Source organism: Ctenopharyngodon idella, chromosome 2 (genome assembly GCF_019924925.1).
Source record: "Ctenopharyngodon idella isolate HZGC_01 chromosome 2, HZGC01, whole genome shotgun sequence".
Classification (NCBI taxonomy): Eukaryota; Metazoa; Chordata; class Actinopteri; order Cypriniformes; family Xenocyprididae; genus Ctenopharyngodon; species Ctenopharyngodon idella.
Window position 1 is genome coordinate 21,925,648 of NC_067221.1, and position 26,404 is coordinate 21,952,051.

A 26,404-nucleotide genomic window follows, 5' to 3' on the forward strand; every position below is an offset into this window, starting at 1 on the left:
TTCTTTTTTTTTTTTTTTCTGTTATCACTGTAAAGTTACTTTGAAACGATCTGTATTATAAAAATGCTATATAAATACTGGTAAAGGTAATGGAGTGCTGCTGCAGGGATGATTTATTTTTGTACACCAAAATCCGGAAACGTGTAAGCATTTTAGCACTTCAAGTTCCATCTTCCCAAAAACTGAAAGAGTTATGAGACCATGCTGTAGTTTGTTTCTATTCCCCATTTAGCTTGTTTGTGAAGATTATCATGCTATTTTCTGCAATCCAAAAGCCTATAGCAAAATCCTTTTGCGTTTTTGTCAGAACTTTTGATTAAGCGTCTGCATACAGTTGGCAATGTAATGTATAGGCTATGTGACAATAATGGGTCTTGCATTTCTTTACAAAGTCTTTTGTACCTTCGTATCCTGTTGAACATATTTGAATAGCAAATAAGCCCATTTTTCATGTGTTTACAGAGGACATGCTGCAAAGTCTTGAGCCTTGATGTGTCCAGTAAAGCAAAAGTAGTCCACTAAAAGGACAAAAACTGATCCCTGAAATATTAAAAGCATGTAATCAAAAATTACTGTCTGCACTGACTTTGCCTGCCACTCAACTCATTCAAATCAAATGCCAGGATTCAGACAGATTGCCCATCCATTGGAATCGATCAATGTCTATTATATATTCACCATGATCCCAGACCAGGATACAAGTGTTGTCATTGATAACTATTAACACTTGTCTACAGGAATGTAACCTAAGTTGTACACCAGCCCTTAGGGTGTTGTCAAAAACAGGCTTAGGAGTCGAATTAAGTAAGCTAAATATTAATACAAGCATTTAACAATCTTATGTAAATGAAGCACACATGAATACAGCAGCACAGCAATATATTCTGCTCTCTGTAAAGTATACAAAACCACGCCTTGTGCAAGTAACAGTTTAACGACTTGTAGACGAACAATGCATGGGAGGAAGTGTGTCCCCTCCTCCCTCCTCCTCCCTCCTCCCTATACAAGCTGTTGGAAGTTGGGCTTACATCTGTTTTCATTTATCCTGCAACAGACTGGCTATTCATTCAAGCTAGAGTTTCACTGCTTTCGGAACAGAATGGAATGGAAATCTATATATACACATACAATATACAGGCAGAGTAAAACAAGATATATACAGATTAAAGCTAAATTCATTCGATTGCCAGTCAACCTAACAGGAACCTACAAAATGTATGCTGAACAGCATGTCGCTGCCTGAGATAAAAGGTAGAGCTTCTAATGTCTTTTTTTAATCTTACTTTTCAACTATTTCATGTTCATTTCAGTAAATTATTTCACCCCTACCCCCTCAGAACATACCACAGACTTCCTTGCAGGAAGGAACTGACTGATCCTGTGCAGTCCAGTATCATTACAATATAAAAGTTTCACTAGTAATCTGCTACATATGAGCACTTGTTACAAAAGGGTTCTTTTTTTCCCTTCACTTTTAATAACTCATGTTCAAAAAAAAGCTGCCTTACATGGGTAAGAGTTTGAAATAAATGGTACACATAGGAGCCTCACTTTCATGACAGTACAGTAGAGCCTCCAACTCAGTCCTGAGGGCATCTGATCAACTTCAGCCTCTGTTACACGCTTCCACATTTCGCGAATATCGCTGATGTGTCCATGGGAGGTCATCATCTGATTGTAGATACAACTATGATAAGGTGCTTTTCCTTCTCCCGAGAAGAACAAATGATCCTTGGGCACAATGTCCATCACTTTAGCACAGATTCCGAGAAAGACGTCATCAATGTGAAAGGAAGGGTTTATGGTGAGTGAAGCTTTATAGATTCTGGTAACTACATCCCTAGAGAGGACATACCCAGATCCAGGGGTGTAATCTGGGTAAGCCAACCACGGGTACATGTCTCGGGACACGTAGTACTTGCTCTCTTTGTCTCGGTTGGGTGGAGAACCGCGGTGCACTCTTCCTATCCAAAGATCTTTGCTGTTACTGCGGCCGATCCCTTGCAAGTAATGAATTAAGTTGTGAATGTGGACAAACACATCATCGTCTGTAGACATGAGGAACTGGGCATGGCGGCAGTAGGTTTCTTTCCAGCCAAGCTGCAAAAGTAGCTTCAGAGTAAGATTGTGGAAGGTGTCTATGAAGTCCTGCTGGATGAGGTCATGATATCTTTGGTCCTCAAAGAACAGTTGCATCTTAAGTTTGCTTCTGTACGCTGGTTCAGGATGGAGGCCGAGAGCAAACAGCACCCTTACAGTAACACTCAACGTCCTTTCAATGTACGTCTCATTACCCCAAGTAGAACGAATGGCCTGTCTTCTCTCAAAGTTCTCAGAGGAGCTTTTCACAAAGAGCAGGAGCAGAACATCCTTTTCGTCACACTTACTCTCATGGTTTATGAGGTATCTGCGATTGCTGAACTTTATAGCGTCTTCAGGATTGGCTCTAAAGCTTGCGTTAATGAACGTGAAGCTATTGAGAAGGTAGCGGTACGAGAAAGACATTACATGAGTTACAATGTTATTGTCAATTTTTTCCCAGTACGCCATGAACAGTAAGCTACTAAAGCACAGTGATATTAGCCGTAGTTGGTATTTTTTGAATCTAGGCATTTTGAGAAGCATCATGACTCCTTTAGCTTTGGCTCCAGTTTCGATTCACGAGATTCCTGGCTATGTTTCACCTAGAGTCATGATGGCCTTCAAAACGTGTCCAAGTCTGGGTTCGAAATATGAGACAAGGAAATAGCCTGGTATTGTGATTGCTCAGCTGCCATTGATGTTGAAGACCTCGTCATGACAAGTCTGTAAGAGAAACGTACATGACAACATCAGCTGACATTTCTTATACAGCAACGACCAAAAAAATGTTGTGAGAAAGTGAGGTAGATGAAGAAGTGGCCGTGATCACAAAAATATCCCAGATGCCTGAACATTCCGTGATGTGACTCAACTTTTTATTCAAAGTAAATGGTTTAGCAAGCTTTGCTGGTTATTTCTAATGCATCTCATTTTGAAACATCCTGTTTTGCATGGATCTAGTCTGTCCAACTGTCAACCAAGGTTTCATTTGTGCTAGTAAATCAAATGATAATATCATCATGTGATTTACTAGCACAGATGAAACCTTGGTTGACAGATATAAAAGATAAAAAATATAAAAGATCATGCTCATGTATCCAAGTCCAGGTTTTTTAAGCTTTAAACTAGGAAACCCCGACCTGTAGCAATCCTTGTTTTCTCAACCTTGAGTCTTGAGTAAATTTTACACGGAATTGGCAAGTATAGGCTTGCAAGATTTTGCCAGCGCTTGTCCCGATGTAAAGAACTACAACAAAACAACATATTTGAATAATAGAAGAATACAATAATGATTTCTGTATACAATCCTAAAAGAAAATGCTACATATTCTCACATCTAAAGTTCTGCAATGCAAATATTATGCAATGTAAATGCAAATGTGAAGAAAAAAAAAACAGGTCTGAGGGTCTCCGTTTTCTTTGTTGAAACCCAATGAAATCACTGACATCTGTCTAAGACTTCAGAGCACACATGACGGAACAAAAGAGTGAGGAAAGGGCGATGAGCCTCCAGCAATCACTCGACAAACCAAGATTGCAGATACAATGATAAGGAGGATCTTCTTCTTCTGAGAAAACATGACCCTTGGGAGCATGTCCATCTCTTTAGGGCAGATTCCGAGGAAGTTCAGAACAATGTCATTTAAAATTGCAGACTGTTAGACACTTTTAAGTTTTTCTAAATTATTTGGCAAGTATACTCCTGAATAAGAATAAAAAAAAAAGAAATGCCATTTAAAGGGTTAGTTCACCCAAAAATGAAATTTCTGTCATTAACCCTCTACAGCACAGCGTTGCCCTCAGGCAACGGAAAGTTTTCTTAAGCCCTATGTTTAGTACATTTTTCTTTAAATGATTACAACCAACTAGAAAGGTCAAGAAAGTACCAAAGAACAGTCCAGTAAGGTGTGGGAGTCACTATCAAGCACCATTTAAAGGTGGGACGTCCTGTTCTGACACATGGTCACAGGAGCACATGGTGTGAGAAGAAGACAAGATTATTTGCTTTAGTAATCTTATTTAAAATGACATGAACTGTACATAAAAAATATGTGTGTGTATGAAGGTGTAGAGAAGCCTTTTGTCAGGTTTTATTAAGTTTTCTATTTTTTTATTTTGCATGTTCAGAAATTCAGTTTTTCTTTTCGCAACGTTGTTTGATAAGGGCTAATTTTCAAGGATGTTTTAGACAATACCTCACATTAGCAATGTGTTATAAGAAGGGAAGTTGTTGTGCAAAAACTGTAACACCTCTATTTCACAACAGAGAAGAACCGCTTTCGTACAGAGTGAAATCTTATTACATGAATTACATTATATGGCATGACACACTACATGATACAAACCTATGCATGTATCAAATTCAATATATCAATGTCTTTCAAGTGTTTTTCCTTTTTACTTATTTCTTGACATTTAAAAAAAAAAAAAAAACAAATTGTGATTTTACCTTGCTCTCTGAGCACTGTCTTATGATAATTTTCTCTCTGATTCTGTACCATTGTTGCACAACGTTGCCCTGAAGCAACGAAAAAATATTTTGGGGTGGGGGGAGGATGGGGGGTCAAATTTTTTTTTAAATGTTCCCAAATGAACCAAAAAATGATGTGGAATATATATATATATTTTTTTTTTTTTTTTTTTTTTCCATGTGCCATCAACATGTGTGCAGTAGGGTGTTAATTACTCACCCTCATGTCGTTCCACATCCGTTAGACCTTCGTTCATTTTCGGAACACAAATTAAGATATTTTTGATGAAATCCAAGACGTATATGACTCGTCCATAGACAACAATATAATCAACACTTTCAAGGTCCAGAAAGGTATTAAAGACATCATTAAAACAGTCGCCATGACTGCAGTGGTTCAACCTTAATTTTATGAAGCGACGAGAATACTTTTTGTGTGCAAAAACAAAACAAAAATAACTTTATTCAACAATATCTTCTCTTCCCTGTCATTATCCTTATGCAAGTGATGCAGTAAGCACAGTGAAGGCTTCCGTGTTTACGTCCGAATGCCGGCTCAGTATTGGCCAAAGCCGACGCAGAAGCCGTCCAATAATGAGCCTGCGTTCTGACGTAGAACCTGGAAGCGCTGGACGTAAACAATGTATGAGAATGATACAGAAGAAGATATTGTTGAATAAAGTCGTTATTTTTGTTTTGTTTTTGCAAACAAAAAGTATTCTCGTCACTTTATAAAATTAAGGTTGAACCACTACAGTCATGTTGACGGTTTTAACAATGTCTTTAGTACCTTTCTGGACCTTGAAAGTATTGATTATATTGCTGTCAATGGACGAGTCATATATCTCTTGGATTTCATCAAATATATCTTTATTTGTGTTCTGAAGATGAACAAAGGTATTACGGGTGTGGAATGACATGAGGGTGAGTAATTAATGACATAATTTTCATTTTTGGCTGAACTAACCCTTTAAAGAATGCTTCAGAGTCCATAAAATGGTTAATACGGTAGGTCTACTTCTCAGTAACTCTGGAGACCGTGGTTCAGATACACAACTTTAACATGCTTAAGTAGTTTGCCACCATTCAGAGCAACAAGATGTTAAAAACAGGATAGTTCATCCAAAAATGACAGTTTTGTCATGATTTAGTTACCCTAATGTGGACAAAAACAGTTCTTCAAAATGTCTTTTGTGTTCCACAGAAGTTATACAGGTTTGGAACGACATGAGGCTTAGTAAATGATAGAAGAATTGTCATTTTTGTTAACTATTCCTTTAATAAAAAAATATAAAATAAAAAAAGGCAAATTGACAAGTTACACAAATTTCGTAATGCTAAAAATATGTAACTTTATAAACAAAAGTATCATTTTAAATCAAGTGGAGTTCACCAATATTCACCTGATTTATTATGGGAACATGATACTTTGCGTCATGCATTTAAAACAGTTGTTAAATCATGTCATCCATTTAAAACAGTTGTTGAATCACGAGTTTTAAGGTATAAACGCTCAGATGTCAGTCACATACAGTGGCCACAAAAAGTGTCTGGACAGATGAACATAAAATGCATACTATTTGCATAAATATCCACATGTCAAACCAAGTAGCAACCGCAAACAAATGAGTCTGGACTTTTCCTCAGAACAACCTTTGCTTAGATCTGAGCTTCTGATCTCTTCCCTGTTGAAAAAAACAGCATATGCTGGTTAGGTATGTTTTGAAACATGGAAGCTGGTTTGAGCTGGTCCTTAGCTGGTCATGAGCTGGTTTAAGCTGGTAATAAGCAACTAGCTCCAGCTCAAGACCAGCTTAGGACCAGCACTTTACCAGCTTAAACCAGCTAAGGACCAGCATAAACCAGCTAAGGACCAGCATAAACCAGCTAAGGACCAGCATAAACCAGCTTCCATGCTTCAAAACATACCTATAACCAGCATTTGCTGTTTTTTTCAATAGGGTTAGTGAATATGAAGTTAGTTCTCCAAGTTCACACTGCTGTCCAAGCAGAAAGTGTTCAAACTCCATTTTGTCTTCATTTTGAACGGTATAACTGTTGTTTTATCATCTTAAACTTTTTTAAAAAAAAACTTTTTTGAGCGAAATTGTTTAAATTAAAAGCATGTTTGTGCTATATTTCAGTTTTACGTTAGGTTTTACGAGCCATAATGTCATAAGGAATACCACAAGGTAAATGTGATAACTAGTGACACTAATTTGTTATTCGGCTAATAATTTTCTAAATTAAAAATAATAATAATAATAATAATAAAGCATAAAGAGGTCATAAAGGTCTTACCAGGTCGACTGACAGCAGCAAGTTGTCCTGGTTTGCTCGAAGACGAACCTTCCTCTGTGGAAGTTGTAGCAAAGTGAACTTAGCACGAGGAACGAAGGACACTCCCGTTATTTGTTTAAATTAATGTTAAAGGAGACGCGCGTGAAAATGCATATTTGTGTAAAGGTACAGTTGATCAGTCTAGTTGACCGCTCTGAAGCCCTAAATTACACACAACAATGCTAAAATAAAGCAATAAGCCCCGTTAAGCCGTGGTTTACAGTGAGTTTACAGAGTTATAGAAGTGGTTGTTTGGCACCTCGCTTCACGGGACTTAGGCTATATTTGCTTTTATAAAACATCATTATAGAGTAGCAAAAATACACAAAAATTAAAATATGCTTTGAGGTTCCTAGAACAATTAATCCGCAACATTCCTTGCCTAGTCAAAGTTTAGAGGTAATATTAAATAGACATTATAATACAATAAAATACAGGATGTGCTCTCTCAGTTGAGAGAAGATCAAAACTCTGAAATAGCTAACACTGAGCAATAAAGCCAGAGATGAACAGTATTTTTAAATGTTATTTTCATGTCTGTGTCCTCTTATGTCAGATTCATTTAATCAGTTAATTCAATCAGAATAAGAAGACACTGTATGGCTATTACCAATCAAATAAAATCAGTATCAACAAAATCCATCTTTGAATTTACACTTACTGTTTAATGCAGGTCAGATGTGTAATGCATTACTAATTAATTAATTACTGTAATTTAATTATTTTTCCTTCAAAAAGTAAAGTAAGGGATTACTCTTAATTTATCTGTATCAGATAATTATTCAGTTACTTCTGATGGGATTTCATTAAATACTGTATAGACTATACAACTATATAAAACAACAGTGGATTTAACATAACATTTTTTACAATGTAATCTAGCCTTCTCCCTTTAAATACTTTGGTCAGTTCAATAATAATTTATGCAATTTTATATTATTTAAAAGAATTAAAAGAGCAGTTTCATGTCTATCTTTATATTGTTCAACTGGTTGAGGTTGATATGGGATTTAGAAAGTTATTAATAAGTAATGGAATAGTTTTTAGAAAGAGAGCAATTAGTACAGTACACTGCTGAAGATGTAATTAGTAGCTAGTAATTAAAAGACTTTTTTTTTTAGAGTAACTTACCCAACACTGAGCATAAATTATGTTAGGAGATTAATGTTTTAAAATTAACAGCTTTAATGTAGAAATATTAATTGATAGAAAAATAAATAATAGGCTACTTAAAGTAGGCTACTTTAAGTAGTGAACACTTACGAAAATTAACCATGGTTTTATTATAGAAAAAGTGTGGTAACTATGATTTTTTGGCAGAGTGATACTATTTGTATAACAATAGTTTTACTACAAATACCATAAACTATAGTGTAGCAAAACCATGGTTAATTTATGGTTACCATGGTTAATGATACTCGGTTACTAACGCAACCTTGGTTCCCTGAGGTAACGGGAATGAGTACACTATGGGTGGGTGGGGACTCGTTTTTCTCCTTTTTTTGAAGCTTAAATTTAACACCGCAGTGCAACTGCACAAGCCAGAAGCCAAGCAGGACTGTGCGCGAGCTGATTGGCTTGGCAAGCTGCAACTGCATGAACCTATGGCGATGCAGTGTAAGTGTACAAACCAATGGGTGCACTTCCAGCCGTAGCGGGCACGGTGCCCGCCAGAATGGACGTGGCATCTGCCTATATAAGCGGCTCGCTTCGCCATGGAAATCAGGTTTTAATCGACTGAAGTGATGATCGCCCAATCGTGGAGCAAGGCCGTCTACGCAATAGTCGTTCCCGTTATCTCAGGGAACCAAGGTTACGTTAGTAACCGAGTATCGTTCCCTCTAGATACGGTTCACTCATATTGTGTCGAAGATGTTATGGGGAACTTATCCAACAATGCCATGCTAAAGCAGAACGACCCTAGCTTGAGACACTTCATAAGGGCCCTGATCGCATAGGGATAGAGGAGGCTGGGTTGCCCCGGGAGCCCGAGCTCGTGCCATTGGCTGGAGACATATGGGTAACGGAGGGTCGAGCACATAGGGGTCGACGCCTACTAGACAGAGAGTACCCGCACCTGTAGTGTAGCGACATCCAGATTCTAAGATCTGGCAAAGGTGGACGGAGAGGACCAGCCTGCCGCCTCACAGATGTCACCAATAGACACACTGCTGGACCATGCCCAGGAAGAGGCCATACCTCTGGTAGAGTGGGTTCTTACTCCGATGGGGCATTGAAGGCCCATCGAGTCATAGGCTAGCACAATAGCGTCTACTATCCAGCGGGACAATCTCTGCTTCGAGACCGGGAGCTCTTTGGTGAGGCCAAAGGGCCTCAATACACAGCATTTACACCAGCTCTCCTGTCTGGTACCTTTGTACTGTTTTTTTTTTTTTTTTTTTTTGCTTCAAATCAAATTTTGTAGTGTTATGATTCACCTCATATAGCTGATTGGCTTGGTTCATGATTTATAACTCTGTAAGAAAGACTTTTTTAAATCCCTATGGGAAAAATGAATGGGAAAGAGCCGCTGAAAAAACAGGCAGGCACTGTTGCACTCTGCCCCTCAGCTGTTCTAAATTTAAATCACTGTAAACCATGGCTTCTTGGGGCTTATTCAATAGCCAGCAAACATGAATGTTTTTCTTACATTCCCATATGGTTCCCATTTGGGTTTTTGGGAACTAAGTAATAACATTCTAGGAACATTCTCTGTAGGTTCCCAGAATGTTGCAGTGACGTATTTTTGTAATTCAAAGAAAATCTATACAGAACGATCTGGGTTTTTTTTTTTTTTTTTTTTTTAAATAACTATAAACTATCCTTTTTAGATGTCACAGGGAGGATTTTACGGAGGGAGGAAGCTATACAGAACGTTCTCGAATAGTTATTTTTAGTTTTTTTTTTTTTTATAACTACAAACTAACTTTCCCACTTCCCAGAAGATTACTCAGAGAGATCCACAGGCTACAGTTATTCTTATTTTTTTTTTTTACTGTTATTTTTAGGTTTTTATCTTTATAACCATAAAAGTGCCTAAGTAGGCTTTTTTTTTTTTCATCCTGACCAAGCTACTCCCAAACTAGTAAATTAATAGTGAAATAATTAATTAAATAATACATTGATATGTAACTTTTTTTTTTTTTTCCCCCAATGAAGTGACTGTCGGTGGCTGCTTTGTATTTGCTTGTGCTGTTTTTTGTTCCAGCCCTCTCTGAGCAAGACATTCATATTAGTTTAGGCCTATTACTATATTATATTACTGTCTAACATTTATAATGTTGCTCATGTTCTTTTGGTGGAAAATTAATGTAAATGAAGTATAAACTCAAATATCCAAGAAACACATTTTTTCAACCAAGAATAAAAAAAAAATGAAGTTACGACATAAAATGCAGATTCTGCACAATGCAGATTTCTAGGTTACTAATTAAATAAGCAGACATGTGACTGAACATATGACTCCTTTATACAGACGGTTCTTCCTTCCATTGAATCTCAAGAACAGAACCGTCAAGTTTTACGCAAAGAAGTTCATAGAGTTCATACAGCTTGGGGGAGACCAACCAAATACTGCATTTTAGCTTCCATGCATTTGTGTCAACTTAACATTTTAATTTTCTGCTCAGGGTTGGTTGGTTTGGTTACTTATAATATCGTACACAGCAGACTCTAAATGTAATGTTCTTGACAACACAGGTATGTTCTTGTTTCTGCATTCAGAGATACATAAGCACAGACAGAGAACACAAACACTACTATCAAAATATATTTTATTCTGGACTTTTCATTTGATCGGACTCAAATCACAATAGTCAAATCAACATCGCAGTAAGTGATTTCTGCTGAAGAGTGAGCAAAATAGGAAAAAAACTATAAAAAAAAAAATAAAAAAAAAAGAAAGAGGGAAAAAGTAGATTAAAGATGATCTAAAGTGAGACAAAAATCACTGAACAACTAATTGCATGGTCTAAGATGTTTTGATATGCCCATGTACGTGCTTTTGCTAAGAGCTAAAAGCAACATTAGATTTACAAAAGATTTTAAAGTACAAAATTTCAAAGGGTTGTGGACACAGCAAGCCGAGTGCTAGGCGTTGAGGACCAAGAGAAGCAAACGCTTGCACACACACACACACTGTAAAAGGTATATCTCTTTAAAATTAAAACATTATAAAATACCATTCCACTGTCATAGACAATATAATAAATAGCACATTTTCGTACAATCTACTTGTTGATTATATTAGAGCAAGCTTCAAAATACTCATCTCTCAAAAAAAAAAAAACCAAACAAAAAAAACACTCATACACAGAACATTTGGATATTCTTAGGAAGGGGATACAAATTATAGTTGTTCTATGGGGAAAGAAAGGCATTTTTTAGCATTTTGTACTATTTTAATATTAAAAAAAAAAAAAAAAAAAAATTACATACGTTTAAACCAGCCACCTCATCCTCTAATAATTATCTGGTTCATTCAAGTAAATGTTTAAATGTCACTCAAGTACTTTCAGTCCAAAAGATAAAAGATGTTTTTAAGTGCTCATTGGATTTCATGGGAGTAGGTCTAAAGTGCTGAGAGGTGGCATGAGTGTGCTGGGTAAAATCTTCTTCTCTGGACTATGACTGTCTAATGGTATTTTATAAAGACACGTGACAGCGTCTAGCAAACTCTAAATCAATGTGCCTTTACCCTGACAAAACCATGCCGCAAGAAGTCCATAATGTTAACGGACTTTGCGTTAAAATCTGTCCTTTATAACAGGAGCATCCCTGTGGACACATTTACGTTTTTCTACATCAGTTTCTGCATTTATACCCATACCTTCACTGCACAATGTCATTTTACAAACGAACAAAAATAGTTAGCAAAACATCACCACCTCAACCTGACTTTGGACTATCGAATTAGATGAATCAAAAAGCTTGTCCACTTCCCTGCTGACTGACTGAAACTGGATAAAAACCGCACCGACCCATAATTCTGTTACTCACGTAAAGCCATAGACTATGGCTGTTACAGTCACACACACACATACCAAGCACTAAGTGTCAAACCTCTATAGAAAAGCAGGAAATGAGAGCAATAAACAGCACTAAAGAAAGAACATTAAATCAGGGTAACAACTCTGTCAAACATTTTTAAGTGATGTTAAATATCATCTAGGAGGAAGGTGAAAGGGTAATCATAGGAATAATAAAAAAAAAAAAAAAGGAATGAATAACCTGATAGCTATAGTTTTTGTAACAGAACAGCAAGAGTGAATGTGCCGTTGTGTTTTTAGGGTAGGCCTATCAGATATTTTAACCGTACAGACTTCACGCATTCATGCACTGCTAGTTCAGTTTTGTCTTACAACAAAGTTGCATAGGTTGTACAAAATAACACAGGGCATTCGTGTTAGAAAATATAGTTGAGTAATTTAATAGGCTTTCTGTACTCATATAACTCTTAAAAAGAATCAAATTCTCTCTCAAAGTTTGGCAAAAAAAAAAAAAAAAAAAAATCCTTGAGCATTTTTTGGAGAACAGTTCCAAAGTCGCAAAGCCACTAAACATACAGTGCCAATACTCTAAAAATGTCAATTTCATACAGCCACAAGTTGGCCATATTCTGCTCTTTAGCTCATGCAGTTACGCATAAACCATTGTTGGAGCGCTGGGCGTGTACAATATGCACACGACAGCGGTGTGGACCTCTGCCCTCTGGGTTTGGAATGATGAACACAGGAACTAATGAGGTGTGTGTGTGTGTGTGTGTGTGCACATGCGGTATATTTCTCATGTCTCGAGCGTGTCTGTATATAACAGTCCTTGAGCACGCTGATTTCGTGTGTGTCTTAAGCGTCACAGGTCCATGTTGTGATGGAGCTGAGGGACTGCTGGTCTGGGCTGTGGTCTGGCACCTCACGCGTGGACTACAGCAGTGGATGATGGGCCAGGGACAGTCGGTAAATTTGGCTATGCACACATTCATAGTCGGTCCATGGCTTCCCAGCGGCAGTGTCATTTCCTTAGGTCTAATACACAAACCTGAGTTGGGGAAGAAAACTTGTTATGACCAATGGGCAGTGACGTTAATACTTAAGGTAAATTTTAAACCTCCTAAAAATTAGGGCTGCACAATTGGGAGATTTATGATTTAAAAAAAAAAAAATCCAGGTTTGCTGTGCTTGTTTACAGGGCTGCACAATTTGGCCAAAATTTTGTGATTATGTATCATTCTGGCTATAAAATATGGAAGCTTGTTTCCACCACAAAAAAAAAAAAAAAAAAAAAAAAAAAAAAAGGTAATTGCAACTTTTTGTCACAATTCTGACATTTCTCAGAATTGCGAGTTAAAGTCAAAATTGCGTTGAGAATTGTGTGATATAAAGTCATAATTCTGACTTTTTTTTCTCGCAATTATGACTTTTTTTCTCAGACTTGTGAGATAAAAACACAATTGTGAGTTATAAAGTCAGAATTGTGAGATAAACTCGCAATTGCGTCTTTAAAGTCAGAATTGCGAGTTTGAATTGTGAGTTTATATCTGACAATTTTTTCCCCTCACAATTGGACATTATAACGCAATTGCACGTTTATATCTCAATTCTGAGAAAAAAGTAAATTCTGACTCTATATCATGCAATTCTGACTTTATAACTCGCAATTGAGAGTTTATATCTCGAAATTCTGAGAAAAAAAAAAAAAAGTCAAAATTGTGAGATATAAGCTCGCAATTGCGGGAAAAAAGTACCTTTTTTATTTTTATTTCATGGCGGAAACAAGCTTCCATAATAAAACAACAACAACAACAACAATAATAAAAACAATTAATTATTATTATTAAATGAAAATCTAAAAATTGCTAAATAAAATATGAAATATTACAATTGTAAAATTTCAATGTAAATTAAAAATGAGTATTTAAAGGGCTCATGATATGAGAAATCAAATTTGCCTTGACCTCTTCACATAATAAGTATTTGTACTTTGTACCATTAAGACATCCTGCAAGTTTCATAGCTTAAAATATCTTCCTCATTATAAACAAAGCATTTATTTAATCAAGCTCCAAAAACAGCTCATGCTTATAATGCGGGATCTGTGATATCTCACGGGCAAATACATTTGCATATGCCTGCCTCCAGAGCAAGACATCGACGAATAGGTATACATCATCGCACCATAGGCCTGCCCACTGGCATTCAGTCACTTAACGGCTGGCATTTGCCTACACTGGATGTGAGCATCCTGTTGTGTCAAAAGCAAATAGATCATTATAATCACTGACGCTGTCTACACTGGATGCAGTATACAGATGCGCATTCAGTGTCTGACATACTCCACACACTTGAGTCTGTCGACTACAGGACAAATGGAAGAGTTAAAAAAAAAATAAAAAAAAACTTTCACTTTGACGCGTCCAGTTTTTCGCTTTTGCGTCTTTGTACAGACTTCAGGATCCCAGTGTCGGAAACAAGTGGATGGTAAATTTTAATGACATCCCAGACCGCGTAGGAGGATTCTATATTTGTTTGGAGCATTTTGTTTTGTAAATGAGGCACAGTGCAATGGAGAGTTCACAAAGAAACTTTTGTTGAAAGATGAAGCAGCCAACTGTATTGGATTTGACAGCAGCTGCATCACAAATCGTAAGTAAATGATTTCATAATGCTTTGTCTGTAAACGATGATTTTGTATGGATGTTTTCGAAACACTCACGTGCAATAGTGAGTGGGCGTTGATAGTGTTTCCTACCGTTTACTGACAAGCCTTAAAAGGAGCTGCCCCTTAAAAACTGATCATTTCAGACAGGGTCAGGAAGAAGGTTGAAAATACGTTTTTCTGCATTTATTAATTTGTTTATATATTTGATATTTATTTTTGTTTTTTTGTGCGCAAAAAAACTTTATTAACATTATAAGTGAACTTTAAGGAACATATTAAAAAAAAAAATCCATGTCATGACCCCTTTAACTTTTTTTTTTTAACCCCCCCTTTTTTCTTTTTTTTTTATACACATTACAACTGGAAAATTACAATACTAAAATGTATTGGCTGCTTCAATTTCTTCACTCTCCAACTTTAAATCATTGAACTCTTATTTAGATGCAGCGAGTCCTTAATCTTCTCTTTTGTTGATAAGCACTTCTCATTACAAGTACGGGAAGATGGTTGGCACAAATTCACGTAAGCAATTGAGCAGATGAAGAGATGAAGAGATGAGTTCGTGTGGAGCTGCCTTTACTGTGAAATTAGCTGCTCTGAGACACTGAAAAACTGGTGGATAATGAGCTGTTCATGAGTAAGAAAACACTGAAATACACATATATCCATTTAATTAAATCACAACCTTTGTGAAGGTTAAATAAATCGCACTAAACCATATCATGATTTCTGTTTAATTTCAATTAATTGTGCAGCCCTACTAAAACTATAATGGCTTTCAAACAGATTCAGCCCATGCTGCATCTTCATAGTAATATGAATATTATGAATAGTAAAATGAATAGGTTCTCTTTGCATATTTGCTTTGCAACACAGAAACTCACCGATCCGTCTGATGCACTTGCGCCCACTTTGTCCCCAGTGGAGTTCCAGCATACTTCAAAAATGCCGCCCGTCCCTCTGTAGCTGTTGACTAAAGCACCACTCTGTAGGGCAGAAATTGAGACTCACGTTAGGAGCACCATTCATGCAATGCAGCATAGTGACAGGTCAATATATCAGCCAGGCCAGAAGCTCAAAACTGTATCTGCAATGGACAATTAATATAAGTCTGAAGCTGTAAGTATATACCAAGTAGTGTTGTCAAAAGTACCGGTACTTCGGTACCAAGTCGGTACTGAAATTTTGAAAATGTGACGATACCAGCATTTCTGTAGTACCGGTAGTACCGAGAATCCGGATATATTCGGTACCCACTGATAGGCCTGTGCCAGTATTTACTTGAATATGACACGAGTGAAGCACAAAGTGTTGTTTACAAAAGAAATAATAGGTTAGCAATTAAATGTGACATCGCAGCCATGGAAACATTTTGTTTCATGCCGAATGAGAGAGGTAGGTGAGTCCATAAATTTAAGCTTTGTATTCTGTTTTGCGAATCACTATCTGGTCACCCGATTAGCAGAGAATTTAACAATATTCCATTAGCCTAGTTATTCCACTGAACATGGAATCTCTGTTTCTTTTCCCAAAGCTTCATTCACGCAGGTGATTATAATGTTTCTTCCTTTCGTTCGCTTTTAGGCCTATAATAGGCTATTCGCATTCTTTACTGTGGTAAAGTAGAAAAAACACCGTAGGACAGAAACCTTTTTGCTTGCATGTCAATTTCTATTTAACACAGTTTGTGCTTGTTATTAGACTTCATAAGGCGCGTCAAGTTGATTTGTATAGCGCTTTTCACACACGCTGGTAATTTTTACTTTTGCTTTCCCTGGCAGCGCTAAATCAAATATATGTGTGAATGTGTGAAGATAAAACTCGCTCTTTAGACCTTTTACAACAAGTGTCAGTTGCTTGTAACATCAGGAGATATGAAGATATTATTAAAGAGGGTCTCTTTCCTGCTCGTGTCCCACATCCCTCTCAAAGCGCAGAGCAGTAGGCTATATGACGCATCTTTGTGTAAAAAATAAAAAAACGAATGTTTTTTTTTTTTTAAATAATATTTAATTTTCTTATTATTTAGGTTACCATTATTTACCGATATTTATTTAATAGTTTTACAGGCTGTAGTGTGTCGTTTCATTGAAGGAATAGCTAAAATAAACACGCACGTCTGTTACAAAATGGATGTTTGAGCATTTATTAATTTTTTTTATATTTCAAAATTTAATTTCATTGAGGTATATATACACACACAAACATACACACACGCTCCAAATATGTATATGTATGATTACCATATTTAATATGTTTTTAAAATAGGCTATATAAAATAGTAAAATAGTTCCAACAGATTTTGCTTTGGTACCGAAATTGGTACTGAGAACCGTAAAATTTATGGTATTGGTACCGACTACTGGAATTTTGGTACCGTGACAACACTAAAATCAAGTTTGAACACACTTGACTGACTAGTCTTATCCCTAAACATCTGAAATTATTTTGTAGACAAATTTAAATATGGGCCTACATGGGATGTAAACCGATAAACTGAAGTTGCTATTTGGAAAATTAAGAATGATAAATGTATTTTAAAATATATTAAATAGAGTATTTAATAGTATTAAATATATTAATATAAATATCTTTTATATATAAAACTAAAATGTAAACAAAAAAAATCAATGAGTTAGATTGTGAAGGAAAACCTGGGTGGCTAGTGTTAGGGACAAAGGATGTAATAGCTAACTGTTAAATGTTATCTTTAGCAAATCTCTAAATGAATATCCATTTTCATTCTGTACATTATGTTGTTTCATGAAAATAATTAAGCCTCAAGGAGGCACAAATTGATCAAAGTGACAGTAAACATTTATAATGTTGGAAAAATTAATGAATCATTTGTTTCGAATCAGTGGTTCGGAGCGTGTATCAAACTGCCAGAGTCACGTGAACTATTGAAGTTTCAAAACACTTATGACGTAACGAAGCCTCGTTTACTGAAATCATTGGATTTTGGCGCTCTGAACCACTGATTCGAAACACATGATTCGTAAAGCTTCGAAGCTTCATGAAGCAATGTTTTGAAATTGCCCTATCACTAGATATTGAGGAATAAAGTCGCTATTTTGTTATTTTTGGCACACAAAAAGTATTCTTATTGCTTTATAATATTAAGGTTGAACCACTGTAGGCAAATGAACTGTTTCAAATATGTTTTTAGTAGCTTTATGGGCATTGAAAAAGGAAGTGTTATTGCTGTCAATGCAGGCCTCACTGAGCCATCGGATTTTATAAAAAATATCTTAATTTGTGTTCCAAAGATGAACGAAGGTCTTACAGGTGTGGAACGACATAAGGGTGAGTAATTAATGACAGAATTTTCATTTTTGGGTGAACTTACACTTTAATGATCATAAGAGACTTCATTTAAAAATATCTTCACATACCAGATGGCCAAAGAAACTGTGTCCAATAAAGTCTTTATTTTATTAATCTCATGTTAAAAAAAACAAAAAAACAGTAACAGTAACAGTTCGATAAACAGCCTATAGTACCTGCGTGTTCCAGATATGGACACACTTGTCGAAGGAGCCGCTGGCCAGGTGCCGCCCATCTGGGCTGAATGCCACACTGTAGACGGGCTCCTGGTGTTTGGTCAGAGTGTGGATGCAGGCGCCACGCTCTGCGTCCCACAGACGCACCGTTGAATCAAACGACGCGCTTTAGGCAGAAAAGAAAAATAGTCAACTGCTCAATGTGTATAAATACATATAGACATAAAACACATCTAAACTTCTGAAAATGGAGACAGATTTTAAATTTAGCCAATTATCTTTTTTAAAAAAAAAAAAAAAGGACTGATGGTGGCTGGTTTTATGCACCTGGCCAGCATGAGGTTGGCATTGGGGTTGTTGGTTCCAGGGCCAGTAGGGCTCCATTTGATGGTGTAGATCTCTTTACTGTGGGCTTGCAGGTCATGAACACAAGTGTCCTGTTTCATGCTCCAAAGCTAATGTTCAATACAAAACAACATTATTATAATACACACTCCCAATTGACAATGCAAGCACAATAGAAAAGAGCCAAATCAGAGAGATTGATGGCAGGTTGTTTGTAGCTTACTTTTAGCGTCATGTCATCAGAGCAGGAGGCCAAGAGATTCCCTGTTGGATCCCATTTGATTGCATTGACTTCATTCTGAGGATAAGGAGTTCAAATCATCAGTGATGTAATAATCAGTTAAGCATGCTTAACTCTATAATGCTGCATCTATCATATTTGATTCATAGTGCTTCAGAAAGGACTTTTAATATAATTCCCACCTCTGTGTCACAATTAGTGTTGTCACAGTACCAAAATTCCAGTAGTTGGTACCAATACCATGACAATTTTACGGTTCTCGGTACCAATTTCGGTATCACAGCAAAATCTGTTGGAACTAATTTTACTATTATATTATATAGCCTATTTTAAAAACATATTAAATATGATTTGGAGCATGTGTGTATGTTTGTGTGTGTATATATAGGCTACCTCAATGAAATAAATTTTGAAATATATATATTAAAAAAAAAAAAAAATGCTCAAACATCCATTTTGTACTGTTAAAAAAACAACTGGTTAAGGTAGGTTTCGAAGCTGGTATGCTGGTTTGAGCTGGTTTATGCTGGTCAAGTGCTGGTTCTATGCAGGTCCATGCTGGTGCTGGTCCTAAGCAGGTCCTATGCTGGTCCATGCTGGTCCTAAGCTGGTCCTGGACCAGCTCAAACCAGCATATCAGCTTCAAAACCTACCTTACCAGCCTATGCTGGTTTTTTCAACAGGGGTAACAGACGTGCGTGTTTATTTGAGCTATTCCGTCAGTGAAACAACACACTACAGCCTGTAAAACTATGAAATAAATATCGGTAAATAATGGTAACCTAAATAACAAGAAAGTTAAATATTATTTAAAAATATTCGTTTTTTTATTTCCACACAAAGATGCGTCATGTAGCCTACTGCTCTGCTCTTTGAGAGGGATGTGGGACACGAGCAGGAAAGAGACCATTTCTCTTTAATAATATCTTCATGTTATCTCCTGATGTTACAAGCAACTGACACTTGTGGTAAAAGGTCTGAAGAGCGAGTTTTATCTTCACACATTCAGGCTATACTTGATTTTACACTGCCAGAAAAAAACGAAAGTAAAAATCACCAGCATGTGTGAAACGCGCTATACAAATCAACTTGACGTGCCTTAGAAAGTCTAATAACAAGCACAAACTGTGTTAAATAGAAATTGACACACAAGCAAAAAGGTTTCTGTTTCTGTCTAAAATCCTTTGCTGATTTTGTAACAAATTACGTTTTAAAAAATAATACATTAGAAAACAGTATTTTTGCATTGTAATAATATTTTACAATATTACTGTTTTTACTGTATTTCTGATCAAATAAACGCTGCCTCAGTGAGTATAAGAGACTTTTCAAAAATATATATTAAAAAAATGATTACTGGATTTAATGTTTACTTAATATTTCCTACATTAGAAAAACTTGAAAATGTGCATTAAATATGATACAGCAGGTTTATTTTAATCACTGTAGTATTGCATTTCATGATATATTATTTCAACCACAATAAAATTGTTGCAAAAATAATTTCAACCTCTAAATTAAATAAATTAAAAAGTGAAATATCATTTTACTAAGATATATTTAAAGGAAACATATGTATTTTTATATATGCAGTAGAGCTGCACAGTTAGTCGTTAAAAGATTTGAATGTCGCATCAAACTGCAACATTCAAATCTGCAATCGTGCTGCCGCTGATCCAGAGAGAGCAGCTGCCATAAATGTACAGCATGAAGCAGCCTCACTAACAGTCTTTTCAACCACACATGATCAATATTTATGTGCTACAAAATTTAAATAACAGGGGATAAAAGTGTACTCTGATAAAAGTTTGTAGTTTGGATATAAACATGTCTACGGTAGTGATCAAAATAAAGTAAATCACCTTTTGAAAGTGTTTTGACACTTGTGTGTATTTTGCCATTTATCTCTTTAGCCAGAAGGTGGCGACAAATAACGGTTTAAAAAAAATCATTGAATCATACATTCAGGAGATTAATTCACAAACGATTATTCATCTAATAACGAAACAAGTCTTTATGAATGAGACACTGGCTCCTCCATAATAAAATATTATTTGTTAGTTGTGGCCTAATACTTAGAGAGTCGGACTTGGTCGTGGGTTTAAATCTCCTGGTGCGTTCAAGTCATGTCGTTAAGATCGTATTTACGAGCTGAACGCACATGAACGCCACCACAATGTCGTAAATATGAGTGGGAAGTTCAGGATTTTCTTTAAGCCCCGATCTGTACGAGTTGAGGGCATGTCAGTAAGAATCATTGCAGAATACCACAATACAATTAGGTATTTAGCAGTCAAATTATCAGGCTTTTCTATTTACAACGAACTAAGTTAACTGCCTTCACAAAATATGGTAGCATTATAATATAACAATATAATATGTAATGATATAATGTAACAGTGGCTTCATAAATTAATTAAAAACATAAAAAAAGCAAAACAAACCTGATGCACATTCTTTGTTTTTCATTTTCTAGAAGCAGAAGTGCTGTATTTTTGTGTAATTAAGTAAGAGAAGGTACACCGCTATCTTACTCCGACGGAAGTGACCAGCTGTCATAAACACGACTTCCCACCTCGTAAATACGAACTTCCCAGGAGGACTTGAACGCACCATCAGTAACGGCAGGAAATATAGGTGGGGGGAGTGAATGAACAGCACTCTCTTCCACTCTCATTACCCACAACTGAGGTGTCCTTAAGCAAGGCACTTTACCCCCAATCGCTCCTGGGTTCCGCAGGAAAAATTGCTGCCTACTGCTCTGGGTGTGTTCAATACTCGCTGCTGTGTGTGTGCACTTGGATGGGTGAAATGCAGAGAACAATATGATTCTTAATATGATACACCATACTTAGCTACACGTCACGTCACTTTCAATATTTTTTAATTATTTAGTTAAAATTAATATATATTTTTTTTAAATAGACGGAAGCAATGAACATTTTGTCAGAACCTCTAGTAAATTACATGTCATTTTGTTTAGTTGTCTAGTGTTTTTCCTTCAGAATCGTGGGAGAATCCCGAACTCCATTAAAAAAAAAAAAAAAAAAAAAAAATCATGAGTCTCAATTTATCCAGAATCGTGCAGCATCGTATAAGTTTTTGCCACCATCATTTTATTTATTCACAATGTCATTTACATATATTTTATGTTAATAATGATAATAATAAATATATTTACATTTTAATATTTATTTATATAATATATCTGCTTTTTATCCTTTGTTGGAATTGAATCTCTGTTCTGGCCACAAAATGGTTTAAGAAAAAAAGGAAAATCAATATAAATGTTTAAAATATGAAGCATAAACAAGGCTCCACAGTTTTATGTCAAAACAATTTGTTTTTTTCTGACTTATTTCATATGTCAGGCTTTACAGGGTTAAAATGTCACTTTTAGTATTTTGGGATACCAAACAGCCAATGCAAAAAGTAAAATAAGTAGATAGTGATAAACACACTCTATTGGAAATAGTAGAATATCTGATGTTAGTGGCTTACTGTGTGGCCCTGGAATGTTTTGACTGGCCTGTCCTGGCCCAGTTTACACACGTGAATGCACATGTCCGTGCTGCAGGAGGCAAACGTGTTGTTGCTCTGCCAGTCCACGTCCAGAGCCGGAGCTGCAGGTGACAAATGCAAACCACATCATTCTTGATGATTCTTTTGAAATGAGCTTCTGTACAACTAAGACATTTGGATAACATGAAGGCTTTTCACACTTGAAATAGTTAACCCTGGGTCATTCTAAACTAGAGATCGACTGATACATCGATTTACCAACATTTTCCCCGATATTTAAGCATTTTACCATAATCGGATATCGGTTTTGTAGTATCGGATTTACTGATAAACGCCACCATCTTGTGGGTGTTTTGAGAATTGCGCGCAGGATAGCCATTACAGCACATCTGAGGGGAGACGAGACAACGGCGTGCACAGGTAAAGTATACTTACCTGCTTTGCTGTAATTAGTAAACTTTATTTAACATAACAGCCATTAATGCACAAATTAGATGTGTTACATACATGCCTGAGATGTAGCTAGTTTATGCAGCTTGTCTCTAAGAAATAGAGACAAGCTCACGGAGTCACGTAAGATAATCCGTCAAGTCCTGTCCCAATAAAGATGTAACTTTGCATGAATTAAATAATACAGCCATGAATGAGCAAATGTTGGAAATAAAAGCGCTGAATTTAATTCTCTCTCTGTCGTCTATGTTCATCAGTCTCGTGAAGTCGTCTGCATTTTGCTGTTCACTCAGTGGGTTGATGCTCAGGAAATGCTCCAGCATGGCCACCGCATTCACTTGTTTAAAACACCGTAATTATATAAACATTTACTATATAACCATCAATTCGCTAATAAACATCCAAGTAAACACAACTCTATGGAAATTAATAATTTATTATCTCCACGAGTGATCGCGGTTTGAGTATAGTTCTGTGTAAATGCATAGATCAACAGAGCTTTGTCAGCAGACCCCTCTATTTATTGGTGTATAAATAAGATTTGTTTTGTTTTCTATGCAAGGAGGGAGTGATTGTTATAAATAAAATGGTTTGTTCAGTTCAGTGTTGTAATCGTGTCAAAAACAGAAGTATAACAGTAAATAAATATCGGTTCTGCATATCGGTTATCGGGCACATAAACACAAATTATCAGTATTGGTTCTAAAAAAAAAATCATTATCAGTTGATCACTATTCTAAACCCCACGTAAACGGAATCCTGGGTTATCTTGCTTCACGTTTCAGACTGCTCCTAATTTACCCAGGGTTAACAATTAATTCTGGATATTCATAAGATGATGTTTCACATTGTACTGTCCTAAACCCTGGGTTAATGTTCCTATTTGCGGTGTCAGTGTTATTGATTGAATCAACACAGCACGCGACCTGTTTACAGCTCTAGCATTGCGCATCCTCATATTGCCGACTGTACTATTGAGTTTATACTGAACGGACATTTTGGACTATAAAGGTAAGAATTAAACTGTCTCTTCTTCACTCAAATTGTCATGTTTTCTGTCAGCATTCAACATTTTTCCTCTGAAACGCTGAATTTACTGTTTATATACAATGCGCAGTGTTTCTGTGACTGTCTAAAGCACGGGAATATGAGGCACGCTATTGGTTATCCGTTACTAAGCACCTAGTCCTAACATTAAAACAGCATTGTCTCACACTGTACAAGTTTGGCGCCTGGAGCAGGGTTTCATAACCCTGGGTAAAAAGCGGTGCTAACCCTGCTTCTAAATTACAAGTGTGAAATGTTCCTTTACCCGGGATTAAAAGCGTGTTTAGAACGACGATAACCCGGGGTTAAGCACAGTGTGAAAAGCCCCAAGAAAAACTAAATATCTTCTATCTCTGACCATCCCAGGTGGGGGTTTAAGAAAACCCTTAAAGCTAAATGCTGCTCTTCGCACCAAAATACTCTCTGAAGGTCCCTCAGGTCACATTACAAATAATATGGAATCCTGTCATGTATATTTTTATTAATCTGAATTAATGAGTGTATTTAAAGTGTTTTCCCCCCCAGTTCTCAACTGGATTAGCAAGAACGTCAAGGTCCGTCGTGTAATAATGAACGTCCTGCTTGTGGTCATTTTTGATACTCACCAGAATGGAATGGAAATTGCTGTTTGGCCTCTCCTGTGTGTGCGTCCCAAATAATGGTGGTCTGAAAGGTGCACATTCCCATTAGCATCTCAACTTCATCATATGACAGAATATGATAACAAGATTATACTGTACCTTATCAACACCAGCGCTGAGAATAAAATTTCCTTTCTTGTTCCACTTTAAAGCAAATATGGGACCTTTATGCTGCCCCAGTGTACTGGCAAGATTACCTACCATTTATGGGACACTGATTAGATAAACAGGATTTTGTAGTTTTAACTGACATTAGCGATAGAGTTAATAAAGCTCACCATCTTTAGTCCATATCCTAGCAAAGCCATCATAGGATCCTGTGGCTAGAAGTGTACCTTCACTCTGTCCAACATGAGAAAGAGAAAGAGAGAAATATGAATTTGAATAATTTGTTCTGTCTATGAAGTGAGAAATACATATGTGAAGAAGAGAGGCTCATGCAAGCAGGGTTACTATGATTCATAAGCCCTAGTCCCAGCACTCACATTCCAGTCCAGTGAGGTGACGTCTTTGTTACTGGGTACATCCTGCCCCCCCTCCCGAATGCAGTGGCGCAGCACCAGCTGAGTGGATCCTCCTGCGCTGCTCTCACTCAGGTTCCAGATCCGTGCAGTCGAGTCTCCAGAGCTGATGGTAACAACCAAACACAGAGAGAATCAACCCATTTGAAAAGTATTATGCCGAGACGTGCAAAGCAATAATTGGTTCAAAATTCACAGGTTTAGAAAGTAAACTGAGGCTTTAGCTTGATACGGACCCAGAGGCCAGCAGATCGCTGACAGGGTTCCAAGCACAGATGAAAACCTCAGACTCATGACCCCGCAGCACCATGGCTTTACTGGCTGGGATCTCCACTGCCCTGTCCACCTCCATCATGTCAGAGTGGTGGTCTGTCAAAGTAAAAGGCATACTTTCGGCGCTACGTGACATTAAACATCCTAAATAGTCAGTATGTCTGTTGTGGGGATCATCACAATAAAGTGTTAGCAGATATTAAGCAGACAGTCCACTAATGAGAGTATTACTATTATAGTTAGCAAAATGTCTAAGGTGGACCATCGAAATAAAGTGTTACCCAATTTATTTTGTGATCTCAGTCACAGATCGAGCCATTTTATGGTCTTAATAGTATTTTTTTTATGACGATTCCATTTTGACATAGTAATATATAGGGCGTGAGTTTACTAGACAGCGTGTGAGATCCATTCTCCTCTCCATTAGCCGTGTTCTCTCCGTTCTTGGCAGCAGCGGCCGTTGTGGCACTGGAGGCGGCGGCAGCTTGCTGTTGAGCCAGCTTATCCTTATACACCTGCTGCCTCGTTTGCACCACGTCTGGCATCACTGCATCAATCAACGACAGCGACTCGATCGGTCGTCCATCAAACAGCGTACCATCCTAAGAGCAAAATAATGTCAGATCGAGCATTTTCTCGTATGTATAATGGGTAAGCTGAGAAATATCCAAATCTGGTACTGGTACCAGCGCTGACCTCATTGATGCTGACTTCAGCCTCCACATACTGCAGGCCTTTCTGGATGATGGAGATGAGGGCAGCAGGGGGCACCAGAGCTCCGTTGATGTTGGACTGGCTGATGTGGCTCTCTATGCCAAAGGTGAACGCTGAGTGGGAGAAGCCTGCAGGGGAAAGGAAGACCATTCTTGTTACCATTTAGGAACAAGTATTTTTCAATAGTGAGGTCAAAATTATTGGTACTTTGGTACCAAGTCAATGAAGAAATTGTAAAAATGTTACATAATTGATACATCTTCTGCAATACCTACCCAATTTGGTTGACTAACAGGCGTCTGATTTCAACCGAGGGTTATTACATTTACATTTATTCTTTTAGCAGATGCTTATGATATATGAAGAATATGAAGATATTTTTAATGAAATCTGAGAGATTTCTGTCTCTCCATTGACATTCTACGCAATTACCACTTTGACGCTTCAAAAAGTTCATAAAGAGATTGTAAAACGAATCCATATGAATTGAGCGGTTTAGTTTAAATTTTCTGAAGAGACTCGATCGCTTTATATGATGAACAGATTGAATTTAGGCTTTTATTCACACATTAACATTCATCAATGCACACTTTAGTTAT

General features: G+C 36.8%; 2 protein-coding genes across 3 annotated transcripts in view; both read right to left on the bottom strand.

Annotated features, from left to right (window-relative positions):
• Positions 1-95: 95 nt before the first annotated feature.
• b3gnt5b (UDP-GlcNAc:betaGal beta-1,3-N-acetylglucosaminyltransferase 5b) lies at positions 96-7,284 on the bottom strand. The gene is made up of 2 exons (XM_051912592.1): positions 6,854-7,284; positions 96-2,805 (listed from the first exon to the last, which is right to left on the bottom strand). The coding sequence occupies exon 2, from the start codon at positions 2,626-2,628 to the stop codon at positions 1,489-1,491; it is 1,140 nt and encodes a 379-aa protein (XP_051768552.1). The 5' UTR covers positions 2,629-2,805; positions 6,854-7,284; the 3' UTR covers positions 96-1,488.
• Positions 7,285-10,648: 3,364 nt separating this feature from the next.
• The window catches only part of tbl1xr1b (TBL1X/Y related 1b), a 28,324-nt gene continuing 12,568 nt past the window's right edge, over positions 10,649-26,404 (bottom strand). For both annotated transcript variants that reach the window (XM_051867124.1, XM_051867117.1), the window contains 13 exons: positions 25,788-25,933; positions 25,483-25,693; positions 25,055-25,187; positions 24,783-24,924; positions 24,576-24,639; positions 24,397-24,494; positions 24,262-24,322; positions 22,139-22,260; positions 18,620-18,694; positions 18,379-18,506; positions 18,052-18,217; positions 15,433-15,534; positions 10,649-12,928 (listed from right to left, as the gene is read on the bottom strand). In XM_051867124.1, the coding sequence (XP_051723084.1) occupies positions 12,902-12,928; positions 15,433-15,534; positions 18,052-18,217; positions 18,379-18,506; positions 18,620-18,694; positions 22,139-22,260; positions 24,262-24,322; positions 24,397-24,494; positions 24,576-24,639; positions 24,783-24,924; positions 25,055-25,187; positions 25,483-25,693; positions 25,788-25,933 (1,475 nt within the window). In that variant the 3' untranslated portion in view covers positions 10,649-12,901. The remainder of the gene's footprint in view (positions 12,929-15,432; positions 15,535-18,051; positions 18,218-18,378; positions 18,507-18,619; positions 18,695-22,138; positions 22,261-24,261; positions 24,323-24,396; positions 24,495-24,575; positions 24,640-24,782; positions 24,925-25,054; positions 25,188-25,482; positions 25,694-25,787; positions 25,934-26,404) is intronic.

What these genes read in the sequence shown, in the direction of transcription:
- b3gnt5b (XM_051912592.1), bottom strand. Translation starts at nt 2,628, where the DNA reads ATGATGCTTCTCAAAATGCCTAGATTCAAAAAATACCAACTACGGCTA.